Consider the following 16,776-nt stretch of genomic DNA (forward strand, 5'->3'; position numbering starts at 1 on the left):
TCGAAGTTTACTAGGTTTGTTTTCTCTTTCAGTCGTACCTGATGATGATTGCGTTGCAATCGAAACGTCGCATGTTATTATTTAATTTTCTTTCTACGTGACTTTACCCAAAGAACCGAGTAATTCCTGCAGTCACGAAATCTTCGCTGTAGCTTGGTCATGTGTTTGTCAGCCGTCCCGTCTAGTGAGTTGCACTAATCGAGCCTTGTCGATACTATGCTACACGCCACCGGTGTTGGCTATGTCACAACTCAATGGTGGCCTCATGTGTCAGAGCCCTGATATGAAAATTGCAGGACCTGACTATATAATGCACGTGGTGATCAAACGACGTTCTGGTCGAGTATGGTGCCAAGGCGTTTAAGATGAGAAAAAAAATAAGGCCGCCTTTGACCTTGCTGCCCGTATGCGCGCCATAGGTGACGGTAACCTGCATCTGAATGTCACGGTGCCTGCTCATGATGCCGACTTCAAGAAGCGACTGGAGGAGCTGGTGTACGGTTGGATGGCGCGGTGCCGAGGCAGCGTGAGTGCGGAGCACGGGGTGGGCACATTCAAACGACACGTCCTGGCAAGCACCAAATCGCCCGTGGCGCTTGGCATCATGCGAGGCATCAAACAGCTGCTCGACCCGAAGGGAATACTCAACCCGTACAAGATCTTGGCAGATTAATCACACACAGCCATGTGAAGCTCTGTAATACAAACGAGTTGTGTGATAGAAATTGAGACGTTACCAGTGTAAGGTTTCTCCAGTGAATGTCAACGTGTGTTTTGTGCCTATATGGGGAAACAAAAGTTAAATTGAATCAAACAGTACATTTATTAAATTATACATGTTTAAAACTATTTATTTAGAAAAATTTAATTACATTGGCAAATACTGTCTTGAAAAATAAAGTGTGTAATCCTCACGTGTAACAAAATACAGTAAAATCTTGGATTGCGAGCATAATTCGTTCCGGAAACGTGTTCGTGATCTAATGCACTTGTATATCAAAGCATATTTCCCCATAATAAATAATGGAAACTCAGATGATTCGTTCCAAAATACCTTTTTAGATTTTTATTATTTAAATTTAATATAAAGTAATCAAATTTATTAATTCAATTTAATCGTGGCTGGTGTGAGAGAGACGAGAGAGGAGAGGAGAGGAGGGTTATTGTGTAGGACGACTTTTACTTGCAGTACAGTTACTAAAGAACAGTCACTGCACTTGGACACAAAATAAAAAAATGCTTTACGCACACACACGTGGCCACAACACTATAGTAAACAGTATACACTCGCATGGATGTTGACTATACGAGTGAGGCACTTCGACTGAGATCGAGAATGGGAGACAATTACTCACAATCCCGCAGCGAGAGTGAAGAACCATCGGTTCAGTTGTGATCACGTGATGCTCGGCAGACAAAGCGTATACTGTACGTACTAGAGTACTCGTATTGCAAGACATCGCTCGTTTATCAAATTAACATTTATAAAAAAAAATTTGCTCGTCTTGCAAAACACTCGCAGACCAAGTTACTCGTAATCCAAGGTTTTACTGTTTTTTTTATTCCCAGAAGCCCTCAAAAGCTTGTTCCTCATTCAGCAAATTTGTCAACAAATAACAAAAACTCATTATCAAAAACACTATGGCCTAAAAGTATATGGGGGGAAAATATAATAAATAAACAAATCAGGCTTTTAACCTGCACAATATGTACTCGCTTTCGACGTGAGAGCATGACTCAAGAGGTACTAGGAGGAACCACAGACGAGCAGGAATTCCCCTCTCCAAGTTCTGCAGTCCTCTATATATCAATGTCTTAGCGTTCAATTAATGAGTGGTTACATTGGGAGGAAATCTGAGCACCCCGAGATAACCCACGTGTGTGAGGGGGCAACGCTCTATCCATACAGGGATGGAACAGGTGGAGTCCACATGTGCTGTATCGCCTTCTGGCAAGCCATGGTATGACTCCTCGACGCCAACTGGAAGGGAGTTTCCACAACAGTTGTGATCCGCCAATCCCTCGTTTCCAGTGCTGGATTAGAAGCCACCACCACCCCGCTAATAGGCGACGTTTCGGGCAATGGCCCTTATTTATAGAGAACAGATGGAGTGAACAATAGTTGCAAGCCGCACTATATCCCATGGGGCCCTGATGAAAAATAATATTTTAATGTTTATTAGGGCAGCACAGCATTCTATCATAGTTTAATCATGTGTAATATGCTTAGTCGTGAATACTGCAGGGATTACTCCAACACACAAGCTTGCTGTAATCAGACATCCACATCCTTGTATGTCGTTTAATAACGAGGTCTGTTCTGATGTTACATTGAACTGAAACAAACCAAATATTAGTTGTAAATGCAGATGTTTAAGATACCATGATCAAACTCGGTGTTCAAAGGTCACTGCTATTGTCAACTCAGGATTATTTGGAGCAAAACACGGATAATGTAAAACGTGTGGCGTTCACGAGATGCACCAAAACACAATGCACTCCCCACAAGCTTGAGAAGCCACCCCTCCCATAGACAGTCTCTCAGTGGTACTCCCCCCACCCTTCATCAGTAACACTCAAACACAACGATAATCATGTGAAATCATTTATTTAGTTTTTTTAAATATCAAATAGGCAAGTAAACAATATTGGTCACATTTGTGAACACAAACAAGGCTACACAGAACAACTTTTGCCGCGTTTCCACAATCGATTGCCAATGGACCAGAGACGTGCTTTGACCTGAACTGTACCTCTATCTCCCATCCACAATGACCCAGTTTAGTTCCGAATTAATTTTGTTTAGCCAGGCGATAACTAGGCAAGGACGACCTCGTATGCAAGAGGCACCTGGGTCACCAAATAATCCGACCCCAGGAGAGCACACCGCATCAGGAATCGAGGAGCATCAGGGTGTGGTGGTGGTGGTAATGGTCGGGAAGTAATGAGCGCAGGTTATCTAACTTGAGGTTAAATGTCCACACCGTGTGTCTGACACTGTTAATTGGTTAAGTGGGTTTGAGTGAGATGAGCGATATCACGGCTGATGCTTCTTGTAGCTACGGTGACAACGAAGCAATGTCACGGGTCCTGCCGCCATTGCTCCAACGTCAGCACTGACAGTGGTGCTGTCTCAGCACGGTCCCGGCATGCTCATAGCCGCGGAGGCCTACTCTGAGTTGTATGCACGTGGCCTGATGACGGTCCACCGTGGTTACAATATGCTGTGGACACTCGGCATGATAGAGCTCCATAGACATTACTCGCCCTCAAAGTAAACAGAGGCCCTCACTCAGGATTGGAGCGCAGCACAGACGCAACAAGAAGCCCGAGCTCCGTCATTTTAATTCTCTGTTGCGTGGCAAGACCTTTACTCCTGAACGGGCATGGTGATGTGTAGGATCTGCAAATAAAACACAACACTTTGAGTGAATGATCCATAAGTATTTGCAGTACTCGGTCTATACTTGTTACAGCATTCTACTCTGAAGTATGATTAGTTACACATTTGGAAATAACTGAAGTCATACGAGGCTAACTAAAACTCAGGAATTATATTTGTATACAGTCTAGGGTACCACTCACTGTGCATACGGAAATGTGAAGTTTCAGTTGAATGGGATCACACCCACCTCTCAATTTGTTACTGTTGGTGTAAAAGTCAACAGCTGAGAATCTTGTTCTACTCCTCTCAAAGTTACAGGGTACTCAAGATCCCCTCCTCTTCTCTGCTTCTGTGCCTACTACATTCTGACTGCGTGTATCGACTGCATTTTTCAACTCTGTCAAGCACCAAACACACATTAAAGGACTGTCTTTAAAACGAGATCACATCGATGCCTATAACTCATGATTAACATCTTGGTTCTTTCAGTAAAGTCACGTAGAAGGGAAATAATAAAATAATAAAAATAAAACAATAAAACAATTCTCACGACGTTTTGGTCACAACGCAAGCAGCCGTCCTCAGGTGAAAACCAGGTCTGTCGAGGCGACAGCGTCTGAAGCAGCGTCTGAAGCATTCAGACGCTGTCGCCTCGACAGACCTGGTTTTATTATGTCTGAAGCATTCAGACGCTGTCGCCTCGACAGACCTGGTTTTCACCTGCTTGCGTTGTGGCCGAAACGTCGTGAGAATTGTTTTATGTTTTATTTTTATTATTTTATTACTTCCCTTCTACGTGACTTTACCGAAAGAACCAAGAAGATGAATCCCTGCAGTCACGAAAGCTTTAAATCGAAATCATGACTAACATTTAGTAATCTTGTGCCTAACAAACGGGCTGCTGGGAGAAGTGCGTTTCAGATGAGGGCGGGGGTCGGCAACGTGCAGCTCCCGAGCTGCACATATAGCTGCACGCAGAGCTGCATGTAGAGCTGCACGTGTGTTTGGTGCTTGCATGCAGAGCTGCACGCAGCTCTTTAAGGTCTGCTTTGTGGCGTTATTGTGATTTTTACCGAATTTAACAAAAAATGTCCCTTGTTATTTTGGTTGCTGACCCCTATATAGGGTGACTACAGAAATTCTGCGTGTCGTGTTGAAGCTTACACATTTGCCCGTGTCTTGTACTGTAACACACGCATTTATGAATGTGTGTGCGCGCACTAATGGGATACCTTGGTGTCACGATTGAACTGGGCTGAGCTCTCCTCCTGCTGTACACACCACGGCAAGTCGAATTCTAAACAAGGCAGGCGACTTGGTTGCGTGGACAGCACCACTCGGTCTTCTCCCAAGTCCAGCTGTAGGGAGCTGCTGGATGTCTAACACAGCATAGAGGCACTATTTGTGAACTCTTGACAGTTATACAGCAAAACGTGACAGCACTTAACAGGGCATCAGCAATTTGTCAGAGCTTCTCGGTACCCGAGAGGATGCATATGGATTGTCCTTCCCGGCACCTCTGATTAGCACGATTGGCTACGTACGGTGCGAAATAAGTTGAACTTACAAACATATAACGAACAAACTGCACAGTGGTCTAAATTACCACGTGGTACATTTGCGCTCGTAACTCAGGTAAAAGGTGCAGCTCTGCAACGTTTTTGAGAAAAATCCCAAAGCTCCCTTACATAGAGACCATTAACAAACACTCGGGTTGTTAACCGATAAGCAGAATCGATTACCTGGTTCTAAAAGCAAGGAACTGGTAACCGTTTCCAGTGGAGGGTTAGGAATGAATGCGCGAATCAGCATTCACTTCGATGAGCATGGTTAGTTACATACGGTGCAAAAGAAGTTCAAAGTACGGACATGCACACAAGTGAGTTTTGGACAGTGCTCATTTCCACGACTGGCTACTCATAACTGGCTACTCCTTGCCAGTAAAGGGAATTCCACATTCTCATGAAAGAAGCCAGTCCATCCATAATATGACCACTCTTGGAGCGTTGACATGTCCTAGGGGTAGTGCGTCCGCTGCTTGTTTGTGGAGGTTCACGGATCGATCTTAATTCCTGGACTTTCCAGGTCAAACCCAGGCAGGTGGCAAGTCTGGTTACGCATGAAGCTGTAGTGTTATGGAGCAGTATACTGGTAATGTGCTCCAATGTATTGCGATTACCATCTTCGGCAAGTTAATTTCCGCAACCAGAAAACGCGGCTGTCCACTTGCGGGCTCTCGCAGCAGTCGGTACTTTGGCTGAACGATCCTGCGCACATGAGCACACATGCGCTGTAACACAACCGTGTTGAGATTCACCTTCATGAGAAGTAACTTATGAGTGATATAAAATTTAATGATCGTTTGGAACAGCAAAAATAATGACATTTTACGTGATATGCGTAACGATAGAAAGACCTGAAAACGTAATACGATTTAAGTTTTGGACCGTTCAAATTAGAGGGATAATTTTTTTACATTTTATCCTGACCTACGGGAATTTGTATCCGGAGGTTTTGAGGGGCGCTAAATATGAATGTACATTTTTTTTCTATCGACCCTTCAGGGGTAATTTTGGAAACTAGGGGGCACACACAAAGTGGGCAAAGACTGAGACCAGTTTACTTGAATCAAAGCAGCGGCCGGGGTGAGGAACTTCACGTTTCTCTCTTCCATATTATAATCGTCGTATTGCTCTCGTGATCACTTGAAGGTCTGCCGTTGAGTGATTTTCTCGACCGTGCCCATTGGGATGGTTGTTATCCAATGTGTTCCTGCCAAGAGCTGGTGGCCTGTACATCACCGTGTACGTACAAGTACTGTGGCTTCATACTCACGATTCTCTATCCTTGGGTTGGTTACTCGGTAGTTGTGATGACCTGAGAAAGGCACGGTTAATAAATAGACACGTTCATGTTCTATCACCATTTACACTTTGTGCAAACAAGTGGATGGTGAGTCGCTGGAAGTTACCAACTCGTCAGATAGTTCTATATATAGAATAAGACCCAGACCTATATCCCTTTTTAATGCATATCATTGAATATGAAATACAGTAGAATAAAGATATTGCAGGTTTGTATGACTGCGGAGCAAATCACGTCCCCTGAAAAAACACTGTTCAGTGGCCGATCCAGCCCCCATCTGCCACCCTTCCCTCTCCATTGGTCGCGGCGCAGTTCAACAGCTGACAACGAAACAGACTCACACAGAGACTTAAACAAAGACAAAGATCCCATGTATAAACTTAACAAACTGTAGGGGCAAGTGTTGTCAGCGAGCACCGATGAAGGCCGGAATGGCATGCAAGGGGGTGGGTGGCCAGTACCACGCCTTTGTCTCCCTCGTGGCAATATTTACACACCACACGGAGGTACTCATTTCAGGCTGAGTCGGGAAGCCCACGATCAGTTCAGATAATCATCAGTGGTGTTGGCCGTGAGCGAGAATCGAACACAGACACACAGAGACACAGATACACACACACATGCATTTTCTGTTACAATGTGGGTAGCCTACGCGATGGTTATTCATGTTCCCCGATGCCCGCGTGAGATCGGGATTTTATTGTACATGCTATTGGCCATGTAAAAGCATAAGTTATTTACATTTTGTAAAATGCAGCTATACTAGTTCAAAAGTAACGATTTTAAATTGGAGACATGATTGAAATGTTTTAAGTAACTTTCTAAAATGTCAGTTTAACACGTAGGCTTTCACGACCAATATTATTCATGATCAAGTTTTTTTGGTGAGATCGTGTAAATTTTAACGACGCATTTATATTTACACAAACTAACCAAAAAAACCTGTTATAATGGTGAGATGCCATCGTGCAGCTAGGGCAATACACAGCTGGACAGCCCCTACTTCCCACTTGCCCTACTGAAGCTTCACTAAGATTGGACAGTCCAGAGTGGGAGCAGAGAATTGGTCCGTAGTTAAAGAGTGGAAAAATCCGACGAGGTAAACTGATTATACTTATATATAACACGAAATATTCACAAGCGTCGTTGAGAATACAACTAAATAAGACAATACGCATCATTGAAATACACGTCACTCCACATATAAAATGTAAGTTTTTTACACATTCCATCAGGCAGTTCACCAGCATTTGTTCAAACAAGCCTGACTGCTGAAGAGAGACCGAAATGTCGAAACCGGTTCGAGTTTGTTTGTGCTGAATCAATGCTACTGTAATTATGCACTCCCAGAATACAGTGTGACTTGATGGGATTTGTACAAAATACTTTTATTTATTTTACGTAGATTATAGATAGGTATGTGGAGGCGTATTGTCTGCTTCGTCATTTTGCACATTCACGGTCATTACCCGGAGGACAGCTCCTGGATGACGGGGCGAGGACGCGTTCGTACGTGCTGCTGGGACAGGGAGCCCATGAACTTGCGGTTCTTCAGCAGCTTCCACTCTGACACAGCGACACGTGTGACCCGGTCGGTGTTTTATTAGCCAAGCATGACGAGCAAAACATGGCGATTCACATCTTAGCCTCAATTATTGACTTTCATGTGATTATCATAGGCAAATGAAGACATTAACAGTAATTTAGATAATACGAAGACGGAAAACCAGTATTTTGTACACTGCCTAATTAACAGATATAATTACTCTGGTATTTAAATGCCAAGTTCTGTGAACTCTAGGATGTTTAAGTGCATCAGTCGTGCTTCCAGCTGTGGGCTCTTCAGTGTTTGCCTAACCACTGAATCAATCACGAACAAGTTTACCACGCAACATTGACAATGCTCGAAACTTTATAATTAATTAGTTGGTGAGATTGACAGCGGAGTGACTTGAAAATGTTTTGGCCTTTAACATTTAAGAAAATTTTAATTCTCCCGTGAGCAGATCGAGACGAGCGAACAGGGATAGATGGGGTCATGTGGTGAGCACAGGCTAACCAGTACGTGAAGATGCAGCTGATGGCAAGGACAACTGGCAGGTGCCGTTAAGGCTACTGTGAGTAACACCGACACTAGCCATACTTGTCCTCTGAGGGCTCTCGTGACCAAAGTGTTCTACTCCACATTCAAAGCGCATCAAGTGAAGGAATTCTGTCAGGAGTCAGAGATCCGGAACTGGGTACAGAGCCCCAGCCATGCTCCGAGTCGCTGGTTATCTGCTGTAAAGACTACTCCCCATTACGCTGTGACAATGGGGACAGTCATGTAGAGAAGACAACGTCTGTGGATTTGTTTAACACGTAGTAGCAGGCTTTCACGACCAATATTATCCATAACATAGGTTTTTTTGGGTTAGATTGCGTAAATATAAATATGTCGTTAAAACCCACCACCACCCGACACAGACAATTAGTAAGGTTTGTCACGTAAACAAAACATTCCAAATCGTTACTCGTTCAGCACACCGGTGTGTTGGAGAGTAAACCCACGACATTTACATGTCGTGGGTTTTCATCAGGCGACAGACAATTGTGGAGAAATCCTCCTGTTTCGGTATGTGGATTTCCGACTACAGGGCCCGGTTGTACTGCTGGCATTTGGCATTGTCAGATATCAATAAATATCAACTGTTTGGTGCACGAGTAGAATCGAGGGCAACTGGCTGGGCAAGGCAATGTTATTACACTTCATTTCGAAATTGGAATTTGTATTTCCGTATCCTGGGTGGAGCAAAATCAGCTTATCACCACCCTGCCAGGGTTCATAACACACGTACCACTTTTCAGAAAGTGACCAGCTGTAAGTAGCAATTTGGATAGACTGGTCGTTACATTGGAAATGGAATTTCCACCATGAGCTCAGAGCATCCACCAAAAATAAACAAGAGACACGTCTTTTCATATAAGCAGGGAGATGTATTCACTGTTGACTTATCAACGGTAGTTTTACGTATGAAGCGACCCACAGAAATGCTCTTGTGTAAGAATATTGCACCGATAGTCACCTTTGTTTATCTGAATGTGGTACTTGTCCTCCAATCCCTCGAGCACCACGATGAGCAGGAAGTTCATGAAGAGTTCACTCCCCTGACACACGCAGTGGGAAAGAGCAATTGCCTAATCACTCAAGACAAGGGTAACATGTTCACATATCTCACCGTTGTCGCAGTTTGTGCACACATTGTTACAGGTTGGCCAGCCAGGTGGCTCAAATTGTCCCTGGATTCCACCTACTGTGTTAACTGTGCTGTCATTTATCAGAGGAAATCAAACAAACAGCAAGGCAGCCAGGCGGTGAGCTGGTGTCAACAATTGCCCAAGCTCTGCAATCCTATATACATATGAAGATGTTTTTCACCAAACTCATGAGCGTTTATATATGTGAGGAAAACGGAGCAACAGGAGAAACCCATACGTGTGATTTGGACAACACTCTATGCATGTGGAACCAGACAAGAGTCCACATTTAACTGTACTGCCTTCACCTGGCAAGGCAGGGTATGGCACCTTGACACCCATGGAAAGAACAATTTTGAGATCCACCAATCCAGTTGCCTCCATCGTGGCGGATGACAGGCGTGTGCAGTCACCACTGCCCGGCTGTAGGGGTTGAAGCGTGGCGCACCATGAACAATGCAAAGGCTTTACCCACCTTTGCCCGGTCATAGAATTCCGGGTTTATGACCACGTCGTACGCCGTGCAAACATTTCCACCTGTGAACGACACGAAAGTATTACAAACATCCCCAATATAGTTGGCGCCAAGTCTAACTGCCTTATTCTTAGGTTTTTTTGGTAAAGTCACGTAGGTAAAACATTTTAATTAATAAAAGTAAAATACCTACGTGACTTTACCGAAAAAACCTAAGAATATGAATCCTTGCAGTCACGAAAGCTTCAAATCTAGAATCTAACTGCCTTCCCAATTGCCTATGGTTTTCTGTGCCACTGAATCATTCTCTACGAGAGTGAACGAACACCGTGCGCATTACAACCTATTAAATGACCAATTATAATTATCAGTTGCAACACTGGGGAAACTCAACACCTTGTTTATGCTGTAACCACATACCTGTGTCAAACTCATCGTGTGGCTCTCCAAGGCTCATGGGCACGCGATAGGAGGTGGGATCGCTGGAGTCCAGCAGCGCAGCCAGCTGCTCCTCCGATATCGACGGAGGAGAAGGCACCGCGGGCGACGTGCAGACGTTCACAAAAACCTTGCCAGGCTGCTCTCCCTCGGGACCCCCTTGGGTTTTTACACACAAGCCTGCATAATGGAGAAATGTCGAAGAACCATGAACACATTGTAATTATTGTGATGAAAAAAGAAATAGGTTTTACCCTTTTGGCATAAATTTGAAATACAGTGGTCCCTCGGTTTACGATGCCATCGATTAACGATATTTCGATTTAACGATCCACCTTCCGTGGGGTCCCATAGTGTCTAGTGGCGACAAATTTTCGATTAACAATAAGTGTTTACGATATCACACGGACCCGCCAATTTCGGCCAATCAGAGCGCTCCTAAGTGGACTCGGCAGACCTCAGCCAATCAGCGACATCTCCTTCCAAAAAATTTCTCCCACCCTAACTTCTCCATCAACCCCTTCAATCTTCTTTGCCTAAGGTAAGAATTTTTATTTAATGCTCTATTTATATACCTTTTTTATGCTATATTTATTCATTATTTATCAATGTGTCCATTAATATTAACACTTTAATATGTTCTTATAACGTTTAAATATTATAAACTATATTTTTAGGGTGAAGAAGGTCAACTTCCGATCGTCTTGGACAAAAATTAGCCTTTAATATGTATTTGCTATATTCCATTGACGATAATTTCAATTAACGATGGTTTTCGTACAATCAATTAATATCGTTAACCGAGGGATCAATGTATTTGCTCAAACCGAGCTATGAATGCTTTGCCTTTGTATTTTTTCCTTTTGGAGTTATCTGGTCTAACGCTTGATAGATCCATTTAATCATACGTATGTACGTTGAAACTTCTTTCACACCGTACAAAGATAATGAGACTCGCGTCTTTTGCAAGCGAAAGCCAGGTAAATTTCACCATTTCACCGAGCTATTTGTTGCACAACAGGGAGGTAAGGTTCAGCAAGCACAGCTCAATTGTGGCTGCTCACACATCCATCTCCCAATTTATCTATGAATCCTCAGATAATCGTTTTTAACACCCCTGGTCTCGTCGTACTAGTCGCCTTGCATTTGTGATATTTATTTTAAATGAGTAATGATTGGTAATGTGCAGTTACCTGGCGAAGGGGTGATCTGATTTGATGGAGGGACGGGCACAGGATGAGCTGCCTGGGCTTCTTCTACAGCCTGGAGACATAACGTACACACGCTTAACACAACGACAACAAAGATCCCCCGTGTAGCCTTAACAGACTCTTTGAGGTAAATGCTGTTAGTGAGCACCGATGAAGGGCAGCATGGCTCATGAGGGGGTGGGTGGCCAGCACCATGCCCGGCCGACTAGATATCTGTGAAAAATAGCTTTATATCCCATCGGATTCCTCCAGTATAAATAAATATTCTGATTTTGATTCTGTCTCCCTAATGGTGATGTTTAAACCACTGCAGGTACATGGATCTGTAATGGAACCCATGGCTACAACATCGCCAAATGGCTCCTTTATTATCCAAACCAGCAGTGGCCAATACGTGGATCGTGATTAAAGGATGGAGCGCGAAATATTTTTTTGTGGATCTCAGCACAAATCAGAACACTGACATAAGCACATAACAATTCTCGGCTGATGGCAAATGAAAATCCCCGACTAAGACTTATACATACAAAATATAATTTCTACCAATAGATGGTGGTAATATTTTGTCTACAGTGACGCATAGTATAGGGTAGTTGTTGGCCATAGCTTTCTTGTGCTTCATGAAGCCCGTTGAGATCAGCCAAAATTGATCACGGTGCTCGGTGTATTCGTCGCTGTTTATCCAAACCAACATGCTCATCACCCCGTTGCGTAGGTTGCACAACATTTTATATCTTTGAAAAAGACTGAGCACAGGCCCATCAAACAAAACAACACAACGTTGATTGAACACCGCACAGATGAGACGAAATAATGGACATTGTTGACTAAAGTCCAATTTCACCTTGTAATGGATTGGCGTTAGTGAGTGCTGGTGTCACTGGTGAGCACTGGTGACTGCTGGTGTGTTCGTGAGTGCTGGTGAGTATTCGTGTTAGTGAGTGTTAGTGAGTGCTGGTGAGTATTCGTGTTAGTGAGTGTTAGTGAGTGCTGGTCAGTAGAAGTGTATGCTGGTGAGTGTTAGTGAGTGCTGATGAGTGGAAGTGAGTACTGGTGAATGTTAGTCAGTGTTGGCGAATGCTGGTGAGTGGTGATGAGTGTTAGGGAGTTCTGATGAACGTTCGTGAGTAATGGTGAGTGTTAGTGAGTGGTGGTGAGTGTTAGTGAGTGCTGGTGAGTTCGTGAGTGCAGGTAAGTGTTAACGAGTGTTGGTGAATGCTGGTGAGTGTCAGGGAGTTCTGATGAACGTTCGTGAGTAATGGTGAGTGTTAGTAAGTGTTGGTGAGTGGTTTTGAGTGTTAGTGAGTGTTGGTGAGTGTTAGTGAGTGTTGGTGAGTGTTAGTGAGTGTTGGTGAGTGTTGGTGAGTGTTAGTGAGTGGCAGTGAGTGTTAGTGAGTGGCAGTGAGTGTTAGTGAGTGGCAGTGAGTGTTAGTGAGTGGCAGTGAGTGTTAGTGAGGGCTGGTGAGTGTTGGTCAGTGTTAGTGAGTGTTTGTGAGTGGTTTTGAGTGTTAGTGAGTGTTGGTCAGTGTTGTAGAGTGTTAGTGAGTGTTGGTGAGTGTTAGTGAGTGTTGGTGAGTGTTAGTGAGTGTTGGTGAGTGTTAGTGAGTGGCAGTGAGTGTTAGTGAGGGCTGGTGAGTGTGGGTAAGTGGTGGTGAGTGTTAGTGAGTGTTAGTGAGGGCTGGTGAGTGTGGGTGAGTGTTGGTGAGTGTTAGTGAGTGTTGGTGAGTGTTAGTGAGTGTTAGTGAGTGTTGGTGAGGGTTGGTGAGTGGTGGTGAGTGTGGGTGAGGGCTGCAGTCTCTGGATACCTGCAGCATAAGGCGCCTATAGAGCAGCTCGTCCTCCTGGGTGCCCAGGTGCAGCAGCTCCGTGTTACTCATCTCTATCACGAGCACACACACAAGCAGTCAGCCAGGGGCTGCATAGCACGCACCCTGTACACAACAATCTGAAATACATGCATCCTATATGACATCTACACAGCACTGCAATACATGCACCCTATACGACATGTACACAGAACTGCAATACATGCACCCTATACGACATGTACCCAGCTCTGCAATACATGCACCCTATACGAAATGTACACAGCACTGCAATACATGCATCATATACGAAATGTACACAGCACTGCAATACATGCATCATATACGAAATGTACATAACTCTGCAATACATACACCCTATACATGTACCCTATACATGTACACAACACTGAAATACATTCACCCTATACGTGTAGTGACATAGCGCCGTAGTGACATAGCGCCGACTGCTGTCCAGGGCGGAGCCAGGCCGCGCCGAGTAGGATAAAAGCACTGGAGAGCGAGAGCTCCGGACTGCCGGTTCTGGGAAGGGGACTCATCTCGTCGTCACCGTCATCTTCACCGCCTTCGTCGCTGCTAGATAGTTGTTGTGTCTAGGCTAGGCTATACGACTTGAGAGGAACGAGAGAACGAGGGCGAACCTGTGAATCCAAGAGTGTTAATAAAGAAGGTTCCTCCTCAAGAATCCTGTCTCTCGCTCCGTCGACACGACACATGTACACAGCACTGCAATACATGCACCCTATACGACATATACACAGCACTGCGGTGTTGCGTACATTTCAAATTGCAATTGCGTCTGCGAGCAAACTTCTCTCGGTGCAGAGTTTTCACTGCAGCCTGAGCGAGTGGTTGTTGCACTGTACGTGTATGGTAAGCACTGCACGTGGGGTGGCGGATCGTGACCACCACCATCAGTGATGACAGACACATGCGATGGGAGTGATTTTTTTTTGGAAAGCTGAATTTAATCATGAAACATTAACATGGCAAATAGACAAACTTTTCCTTTTTTTTTAAACGCAGTTGATAAACACAGCGATCCAACGATCCAGAGCGTCAAGTGGTCATCAACAAAACGTAATATCAATGTTGCTATAGATATCCGAGTTAACAGGTTATTTTAAGAGCTCAGGGAAAGGAGATGTGTGAGGATTTCCAAAATGAAATTGCGCAAAGCAGAATAATCACAAACAGTAGCGTTGTTGACATGTCATGTGGTGGTGGGGTTAGTTGCTGTGACCTGCAGTATAGTGAGTTGTAACTGTGTGAGAATTGAGCAAGGGTGGCAGTACGGTACGTATGTACTGTATATACTTCTTTTGCACCGTACGTAGCGAACCGTTCCAATCGGATGGACACCAAATGTGGCCGTTCTGGTACGGTACGACCATTTTTTTTCAAATTCCATTACGGTACAATGTTTTTTTTGTACGAAATGCGAAAAGAATATCGCGTCGTACCGTACTGAAACCCTTGGGAGTGAGTGTGACAGTGATGTTCTCTGGCTCCTACAATTATTGAACGTAATTTTTGACCACCCAGTTCGAAAAGCTTACCATAACTCTACCTGTGGAGATATCATTTGGTACAGATTGCAATGGGAGGCTTGATCAATGCCCGAGTCAGGTTAAGGCAGGGGTCGGCAACCAAAATAACAAGAAGAGCCATTTCTTTCCAATTCGGTACAAAATTCAGTATTTCAAGAGCCGCAATGCATCTATGTACATCATATCGTCAAGAAGCAGCCCGTAAAGAGCCGCATGCGGCTCCGGAGCCATAGGTTGCCGACCCCTGGGTTAAGGGATAACTCCCTATTGGTAAACCATGTTATTTATGGCGATGATCTGGTGATTGATGTTGCTGCTGGAAAGTTCCACTGAGAGGTGGGGCCTTACCACCAGATCCTTGGTATTGTCATCAAACACTCCACCCCCTTAACTCCCACGAGTGACGGGGCAGTTGTGAAGAGAGATACGTTTCCCATACCTAGGCAGTATGCTTATGATCAGTTCCCGTTTGGCAGCAGGTCCCACTCCGAATTAGTCGAGCGGCATTATAGTTTCATTGGCTGCGCAACGCTGTTTGGAAGCTCCCACAGGAGGATGTGGAGCTGAGTGGACCTGCCGATGGCTGGTACCAGCGGGTGTCAAGATCGGCCTCTGTGGAGGAGGCTCGTGAAGGGCACTGCTACTGGGCAGTCGGAGGCAGTCGCCCTCCAATAGCGGAGGGCGGGTAGATAGAACACAGCGAGGTGGCACGGCGGGGAGCACCGGTGGTGCCTCTCTGCCAGTCATCTCAGTCAACTCACGACACTTGGGTCTGTCCCGTGACCTGCCAGCAGCGAGCATTGCAATACTTCACGTGGCCTCGAGGTGCACCTAGCCTGGCACGAGCGCTTGCGGTGACGTCACCACCACTTGCGGCTGTGTTGAGTGCGCGAGGTGCCTTGTTGTTGTTGTTACCCGCAGTGTTGTTGTTGTTACCCGCAGTGTTGTTGTTGTTACCCGCAGTGTTGGTGGTGGCTGAGCGCAGTCACGGGCGATAATAAACAGCCAGGCAAGGAAGGCCTCAACGCGGGTCGGGATGAATCAATGAATGAAGCAATGCAGTTCGCACGTCAACGACGGCAATAACGGCAGACGTAGCGAGCGACGGATGAGCGACGGGCCGAGGCAGGCGACGAGTGACCTGGAAGGTGAATTCGCCGAGCTCGGGGTCAAGTCGGCGGCCACCGCTCGGCTCGTGGTGGAGGCGCGCGAACTCCGTCGCCAGAGGCCCCTTGACGACCACCTCCCACCCTGCACCGCGGCGCGCGTGACGCGCGGCATCCGGGTCAGGGGTCGCGCATCGCTTCCGGATCACGCGCCGCGCACGTGGCCGTGGTTCGCACGAGGTGGTGGTAGTGAGAGGGGGTACCGTGGTGGTAATAGAGGGGGTCTCGTGGTGGTGAGAGAGCGGGTACTGTGGTGGTGTGAGAGAGGGGATGCCGTTTTGGTGAGAGGGTCCGGTGGTGGTGGTGAGAGGGGATACCGCGGTGGTGACAGAGAGGGGGTCTCGTGGTGGTGAGAGGGGGTCCCGTGGCGATTCCCCCGCGGGATGTTACTGCCATGAGTCGCAGCAACCCGCGTAATGGGCAACGGCAGTGAAACGACACTGCGACATTTTGAGCGCATAACATCGCGTGATTGCTGCTGATTCTGCTGTATAAGTAATCCAGCCACACGAAAGAAGTGACCGCCTAGCTGACCTTCGCCATGGCTGAGAAACAGAAGACTGAAGAGGTCGATGTCGGTTCGACGAGAAGACGTCGAACCATCATCACGATGGAGATGAAGA

The 16,776-nt window shown here is 45.6% G+C and overlaps 2 protein-coding genes across 9 annotated transcripts in view; one reads left to right on the forward strand and one right to left on the reverse strand.

The window, feature by feature from the left end:
- The window catches only part of LOC144720197 (D-2-hydroxyglutarate dehydrogenase, mitochondrial-like), a 21,569-nt gene extending 17,743 nt beyond the window's left edge, over positions 1 to 3,826 (forward strand). For all 4 annotated transcript variants that reach the window (XM_078596696.1, XM_078596694.1, XM_078596698.1 and 1 more), the window contains one exon: positions 420 to 3,826. In XM_078596696.1, coding sequence (XP_078452822.1) covers positions 420 to 673 — 254 coding nt within the window. In that variant the 3' untranslated portion in view covers positions 674 to 3,826. The remainder of the gene's footprint in view (positions 1 to 419) is intronic.
- On the reverse strand, positions 2,592 to 16,267 carry LOC144720198 (PIH1 domain-containing protein 1-like). Of its 5 annotated transcripts, none has more exons than XM_078596699.1 (11): positions 15,903 to 16,267; positions 13,417 to 13,490; positions 11,594 to 11,663; positions 10,383 to 10,580; positions 9,963 to 10,024; positions 9,316 to 9,397; positions 7,720 to 7,816; positions 6,221 to 6,262; positions 5,565 to 5,652; positions 4,618 to 4,764; positions 2,592 to 3,403 (listed from the first exon to the last, which is right to left on the reverse strand). In XM_078596699.1, exons 2-11 carry the CDS (start codon positions 13,486 to 13,488, stop codon positions 3,371 to 3,373), a joined length of 891 nt encoding a protein of 296 aa, XP_078452825.1. In that variant the 5' UTR covers positions 13,489 to 13,490; positions 15,903 to 16,267; the 3' UTR covers positions 2,592 to 3,370. The 5 variants fall into 5 exon arrangements, with proteins under 5 accessions (XP_078452825.1, XP_078452828.1, XP_078452826.1 ...); XM_078596702.1 differs by having other exon boundaries at positions 16,129 to 16,253; XM_078596700.1 differs by having other exon boundaries at positions 15,945 to 16,251.
- Positions 16,268 to 16,776: the final 509 nt, after the last annotated feature.

This window comes from Lampetra planeri, chromosome 8 (genome assembly GCF_965212315.1).
Source record: "Lampetra planeri chromosome 8, kcLamPlan1.2.h2, whole genome shotgun sequence".
Taxonomy (NCBI): domain Eukaryota; kingdom Metazoa; phylum Chordata; class Hyperoartia; order Petromyzontiformes; family Petromyzontidae; genus Lampetra; species Lampetra planeri.

Coding starts and splice junctions, on each gene's coding strand:
- LOC144720198 (XM_078596699.1), bottom strand. CDS start 13,488: ATGAGTAACACGGAGCTGCTGCACCTGGGCACCCAGGAGGACGAGCTG. Junction 11,664..13,416: donor ATAGGCGCCTTATGCTGCAG/GTATCCAGAGAC, acceptor TTATGTCTCCAG/GCTGTAGAAGAAGCCCAGGC. Junction 3,404..4,617: donor AGTTCAATCGTGACACCAAG/GTATCCCATTAG, acceptor TTTTATTTGCAG/ATCCTACACATCACCATGCC.